Here is a 6,876-nt window from a genome sequence, read left to right on the forward strand (position 1 = left end):
TTGGAGCGCTCAAAACATTTTACAGGAGACATTTAGCCAAAAATATCCTGGAATACAATTTAGTGGTGACCAGTCCTTGTATTTTCTTCAAAAACTGTGACAGTAGTGGTTAAAAGTACCAAAGCTCCTCTGGGGCACAGGCCTCAAAACACATTATATATCAAAGATAAGAGAAAGGAGAGAGCAAGGAGCGCTGCATCTCACAGTCCCGTGCTGTCCTGCTTTGGGGAAAGGATAACGTGGCTAGACAGGTCTGACACAGATTTACCCATCCTGGAAATTTGTCCCACTTAGAAAGGAAGACACTGGACTTCCAGTGAAAGAGCTTAATGAGACAAACTGGCAGTGTTATGACAGAACCAGTCACTATGTGACTAAAGTTTCACTTGTGAAAGCTCACATTGCCTTTGTGTTCAAAGGCTGCTCCCACGTATACGTACTCAGCTTCAATTGATATAAATGTCAGTTGATGTTTATATGAGATAGATGAAATATTATTTTGTGTAAAAAAAATGGAGAACATTGGCTCTATTACTGTATGCCACAGAAGGTACAATACTTCCATTTGAGTTTGAGTTTGATTTATTTAACTAAGGGACAGTACATATTAATGAACATACTTCACATAGTCACGTTAATGAACATATAGCAGTGGCGGTACGTGAATTTTCTAGTGACGCCTTCAGCTATCGGAATCAATCCAACCCTCAAAAACTATTTTATGGCTATTAAACCTCTACTGCAGCTACAGCTGCGACGCATAAAAAATCATCAATAATAACCTCATACAATTGAAATATTATTTAGGAATATAGCCATATTTTACACACCAAAAATCATTTTTAACTGTACACAATATCCATCCTCCTTTCTTTCCTCCTTTTCTATCGCCATCGAAGCTAATGCTGAAAGTCTAGCCTGTCCTGTCGTATTTCTGGCATATGTTTTTTTTTTATTTAGTGCTGAAAATGTTCATTCCCGGTTGTGACAGGCTTGCTTGCTTTGGAGTTGTCCGACCTTTCTTAATGATGTCCAGCTCTTTTTTTTCTTGAAAAGTCCGTCTTGAAAATGGCTTTGACAGTAAATCTGCAAACAAATCCATTTCTTCTCATCCTTCAGCCATTGCGGGTTGACAAAACCGCTATTAAATCAACACAACAATATATTTGCTTGTGCAGCTCGCTCCAGATACAGTTTGGTAGCTCTGGCTAGTCCACTCTATCACTAGCCAATCATAGTTGGTGAAAGCGATGACGTATCCCTACGCCTGCGAGAAGGCCTTGGTGTCTCCAAATCGAATTCTGATTGGTTAAAGCAACAGTCTTATCGACGCTTATTTAATGCAGCAGAGCCTGCAGAACTGATTGTGAAGATCTTGAGGCAGATTTCTGACCCTGGCAACAAATAATGGCTGAAATGTGATTGGTTAAATGCTTCAATGTGAAAACACACATCTGGAAGCAGTGCAACCAGGGGGAAAAGCAATGAACGGAAGCTAACAGACAATTTGGAATTATTTAATAAGTATTCATGGACAAAATATAATTAACATCAGTCTGTGATTCAGATATTTCTTATGCCAGCAGAGAAGGCCTTGAAGGAGAAGCCTAATTTCTATCTTAAGTCCCTTGTGCAGGTTGAAGATATAATAAATAACAAAAAATATGAATGAAAATTGAAAGTAACCACACAAAAATAAAAACTGAATATTTACTCCTCATTTTGATCCATTCAATAAACAAACAATGAGGTAAAGTATAACAAAAATAAAGAATAAAGAGAACACAGCAATTGAGAGGCTCAAAAACAGCATTTGAACAGTTTTAGGTCAACAATTAGCAAAATAGTTGTGGATTTCTTTAATAATCCATATATAAAGGAATGACAATGAATTAGTGACTGGCAACAACACTGTTAAAGTCAATTACTTAAATGTACTGTACGCGTAACTGACCACCGTCACCCACGGCCATGCAAGGGAAGATAAGGCGTGGCCTGTCACGTAACATTCACAACTAACGTGCACCTGCCATAAAGAATTAGTTACCAGGCTTAAAAAACACAAACATCTCTAAATAGTACTTTTATAAATAATTTATTTGAAATAAAAGTATCTAGATTTATATATACTGTGTACCACAAAAGCGGAAGTCAACAACTGACTCGTTTCCGTTCATCTACGTCATCTAAATGCACCAGAAAAGAGGCGTGGTTTTAGTCAGGACCCTTCCAGGTGTTGTACAACTCTCCGACTGCTCCCTTTGTTTCACTTTCTTCGATTAAAAAAAAAAATGTCGGTGCTTTGTGTCGCTTTGAGCCGAAGTGCTTTGGCCGTCAGGAACTCTGGCATTGTGGTGGTAAGTCGCCTTCAAGGCACTGCACTCAAAGCGTCTATGTCTACTTGGACACATACGAGCGGTTGCTTTTATGTAATATACGAGAATCTATATTATTTTGTAAGTTTATTCTATGTGGCTGTGTATCACCACGTCAATTTTGTGTCAAAATGTGTTTGAACAAAGAAAGTAATATCTGTAAAATACCAATACTCAAAGTAGGATCTTACCAAAATATCGTTAAAGTGTGATAGTGTAGTTCGTCTATTATAACTATTAATGATATTAATTATTAATATGGAGTTTTTCTTCTATTCGGCTGACATTGTCACAAAGACAGTTGGGTAACAAAGGTAGCAAAGTGATGTAACACTAGCACGCAGTTCACTCAAGGAACCGCTAGATGGAGACGTGGTATCCAAAAAGAGTAATTCAACCACCAAAAAATAGTTACTCGTTGTTTATCGAATTTTAACATTAATTAGTGGTCTGAAATCCGGGCTAGCATGTTTTGCTGCATGGTCTGGATTTCTAATATGGATTTAGTGTGAATTTATATATTTTATATATTCTAATTTACATGCACTACATGCACTGGCTCATTTTTTACTGTCTCTGAAATTAAATCAGACCAATATTTACTCTTTCAAGTCGATTACAATGACCAATGCAATAATTACCATTTTCTAAATGGCAGAAAGTTATTTTCAGAATTTGTCATTACTTTTCTAAAGCCTCATTCATGAAGACTTTGGCCCACAGACGAACTGTAGTTCAATACTAGTTATTATCAAGGCACTCACAGAGCCAAATATTTTTAGTGCCAAACGTTTGAGAACAACTGATCTACTGTGTAATGAATAAAAAGTGGTGGTTTAAACTGTATGTTGTCTGCTATTGGCTGGCAAACAGTCAAGGGTGTTATATTTCAGTGCTTACCCTAATTTACCCTTCAACAATAACATTACTGACAATTTAAAACAATCTTATAGATGGTAACATTTACTAACTTGTCCATTCTGTAGACGGTGCGCTATGCTCAGACTATGGTTTCACCTGCTCCTGAACCCCGGATAAAGAAGTTCCAGATTTACCGCTGGGATCCGGACACTGCTGCAGACAAGCCCCGTATGCAGACATATGAAATTGACCTTAACACGTAAGACATTTGATACATGGTGTCCTCTGGTTATGGACGTCATGGCAGCTCTATTTGAATTTGGTAGACAAAAGATATTTGGATATAGTACTATTTTCTTCCCTTCTAAATACAGTTCTTGGGTATCTGATCGAGACCAATTGGGCGACTTGGACTCGGAGTCACATGCAAAAATTGATAATTTAATTTATTTAATGTAGTTATTAACTTATTTATTACCTATGTATTTATGTCTAAAATGTCTTTCTGTGTCTATTCTCATCCTCTTGCAACTGTGACAATGAAATTTCCCAAATATGGGATGAATAAAGTTATCTAATCTAATGAGCAGAACATTCCTAGTTTTTACTATTATGAAAATAAAGTATTTGACATTCACGCCTAAGAGGCTTTAAGCAAATTTGACAGATCCATGAAACCAGCCACTGTTATTCTTATGCTTAAATGTGCTAAGAAAATAAATAGATGTCACTAGAGCGATGAGTTCTATTGCACTGTAGCTAAAAGTCAGCATTCGAGCCAAACAAAATAAAACCGTGACCACGTGAGTGAGTAAAAAAGAGAAACATAGAGAAATATGACTTACAAATGCAGCACCACATGACCTGCAAACCAACACCCATAGCAAACAAGCATAGAAATTGAAGTTTGGCCTACTGGCTGTATGTGACGGACAAACTTAAGCAGTTTAATATATATACATATTTGGGGGGGGTGATCAAAATGCTGGAGAGCTACTCCAGTTTTTGCATGCACAGTAATACTAGAAAGGATGAGTGGACATGACAGTGTTTGTTTTTAAAAACAGCTGTGGGCCAATGGTTTTGGATGCCCTCATCAAAATCAAGAACGAGATGGACCCTACGCTTACATTCCGACGCTCCTGCCGTGAGGGTGAGAGACTCACTAGAATTCTGTTTAACCACTGCAGTTTAGCTACCATTAAATGAATCTAATGACTCAATTGTGCATGTCAGGTATTTGTGGCTCATGCGCCATGAACATCAACGGAGGCAATACACTTGCGTGTCTCAACAAAATTGACAGCAACACAAACAAAGCCACCAAAATTTACCCACTCCCACACATGTATGTGGTCAAGGATCTTGTGCCTGTAAGTACTGCAAGTTTGACTATTCTTATGTTTTTTTCCCCACTGGACTTTATGATTCCCTATTCTATTTTTGTCCAGGACATGAGCAACTTTTACGCACAGTACAAATCTATTGAGCCCTACTTAAAGAAGAAAGATGAATCTCAAGAAGGAAAGGATCAGTATTACCAGTCAGTTGAGAACAGGCAAAAACTGGTAAATGACCATAACTTATTATCATTTTTATGAGTTAAAACAAGTCCCCTGTAAATAAACAGGGTGCATAGAAGAATACTACGCAGATTCCACCAATATGTACATCTATGTTATGTTTAACCCAACAGGACGGCTTATACGAATGCATCCTGTGTGCATGCTGCAGCACCAGTTGTCCTAGCTACTGGTGGAATGGGGACAAATACTTGGGACCTGCTGTGCTCATGCAGGTATTGTAAACACACTCAAGAATTTGTATTCAATTTAGAGCGTTCACTTAATAGGAGACAAAGTAATGGGACCAACTGCTAGTTTTGTGTTGTTCTGAATTCACATGGTTAAATATCTGTCAATCAGGCATACCGGTGGATGATAGATTCCAGAGATGACTTCACCGAAGAGCGACTGTCTAAACTTCAGGACCCCTTCTCTCTTTACCGCTGCCACACAATCATGAATTGCACTAAGACCTGCCCTAAGGTACTTTGAAAAGCATGAATGTTCTCTTTGCGCCAAGACTGAACATGATTGTCTCTCTCTGGTCCTATCCTACGCAGGGACTCAACCCAGCAAGGGCCATCGCGGAGATCAAGAAAATGATGGCGACTTACCAAGAGAAGAAAGCTGCAACGTCATGAAGAGTCGCGTGTTAAAATGACTCATGACCTTCAATTTGAGTCAGGCAAACAAAAACAGGCCACCCTTAAAATGCAATTTTGGCAGATTTGAGCACTTTTATTGTTGACAATGCAACAAAACATGTTTATTGTCACATTTCCTTGCCCGTCGCAAAACCATATTTATAGAGGAACTGCAGACATTTGAGGTCAGCACGGTCTGAAGTTGTGAAATGTATAGAATCAATGTTGTTGAGCAAACCAGAAAAGATGGCTGAGTTAGCTGCGGTCAAAGTAGAAGTTAAGCACGTGTTGCTGCTCATGTTGTTACTTGAACATGCCATTGATAATTATTTTGCAACAGTCATCCAAAGCAGTAGATCGAAGAGTGGTTAGCACGTCCGCCTCACAGTTACGAGATTGACAGCTCAATCCCTGGTGGAGTTTGCGTGTTCTCCCAGGGCTTGCGTGGTTTTTCTCTGGATACTACGGTTTCTTCCCAAATCCCCAAAATATGCACCCAAGGCTGGTTGAACACTCTAGATTGCCCCTAGTTAAGAGATGGTGCGTGAACGGTCGTTCGTCTCATTGTGCCCTGCGATTGGCTGGTAACCAAGATGTACTCCCTGTTGTTAAACTGGGATAAGTGAGGATAAGCGGAATAGAAAATGAATGAATAATAATCAATAAAAGCGCGAGGTGTCTGGGCTCAAAATGATCAGTGCATACTCTTGGTCTTTTAACTCATTGGCTGCCATTGGCAGTGACATGTGTCCAATCGTTTTGAGCTGAGGGTGGTGACAATGAATGATTAACTTTTCAATATTATTGACGGCAATCGTTGACATTGGTAGATGGACCAAGGTTGTTTGGTTCAAACATTGAACTCATTGGCTGTAATTGACGGTGCAATCTTTGGACTTCTGGACTGGAGGTCTTTAAGACTCAGTCAAAATAGATTGGTCGTCTAGCACTGTCGTTGACATTGAAACAGTTAATGAGGACTGGCAGTGAATTATCTCAGACCAATAACCCATTCATTTACTTGACAAAGATAAACTATGTAAACATTGCAATTTGAAGTGAACTGAGTGATCATGTTTCCATCCATTCTATTTAAACTCATTGCTTGGAATACAAAGATAATAAAGTTGTAGAAAATAGGTGTATTTTTTAAGATGATGATGATGGTAAAATATGAGAGCATTGCGTTTAGTATTTAAACTGTAAATAAATATGATACAGCTTGTCTGAATTCATTCTGGAATTGGAGTATATAATTATTTGTGCTTCTAGTAAAAGAGAAAAACGTAGTATATAGTTCAACAATGGGAACATTTGCAAACAAAACCATAGAAAGATGGAACAGTGCTGTATACTTAGAAACCTGCACAACTGGTTTTACCACAACCTAAAACAAACCTGCTGGCTTTCTGACCTTTGTACGCCTATTTG

At 38.4% G+C, this 6,876-nt stretch overlaps 1 protein-coding gene across 1 annotated transcript; it reads left to right on the plus strand.

The window, feature by feature from the left end:
* Positions 1 to 2,177: 2,177 nt before the first annotated feature.
* LOC144082358 (succinate dehydrogenase [ubiquinone] iron-sulfur subunit, mitochondrial-like) lies at positions 2,178 to 6,688 on the plus strand. Its single transcript, XM_077609482.1, has 8 exons — positions 2,178 to 2,357; positions 3,362 to 3,495; positions 4,304 to 4,389; positions 4,473 to 4,609; positions 4,688 to 4,804; positions 4,933 to 5,034; positions 5,162 to 5,284; positions 5,362 to 6,688. The coding sequence occupies exons 1-8, from the start codon at positions 2,292 to 2,294 to the stop codon at positions 5,440 to 5,442; spliced, it is 846 nt and encodes a 281-aa protein (XP_077465608.1). The 5' UTR covers positions 2,178 to 2,291; the 3' UTR covers positions 5,443 to 6,688.
* Positions 6,689 to 6,876: the final 188 nt, after the last annotated feature.

This window comes from Stigmatopora argus, chromosome 1 (genome assembly GCF_051989625.1).
Source record: "Stigmatopora argus isolate UIUO_Sarg chromosome 1, RoL_Sarg_1.0, whole genome shotgun sequence".
Taxonomy (NCBI): domain Eukaryota; kingdom Metazoa; phylum Chordata; class Actinopteri; order Syngnathiformes; family Syngnathidae; genus Stigmatopora; species Stigmatopora argus.

Excerpts from the sequence above, each read along its gene's own strand:
- LOC144082358 (XM_077609482.1), top strand. The coding sequence starts at position 2,292 with ATGTCGGTGCTTTGTGTCGCTTTGAGCCGAAGTGCTTTGGCCGTCAGG. Across the intron at positions 3,496-4,303 it reads TATGAAATTGACCTTAACAC|CTGTGGGCCAATGGTTTTGG; the intron begins GTAAGACATTTG and ends TTTTAAAAACAG. Across the intron at positions 4,805-4,932 it reads TTGAGAACAGGCAAAAACTG|GACGGCTTATACGAATGCAT; the intron begins GTAAATGACCAT and ends TTAACCCAACAG.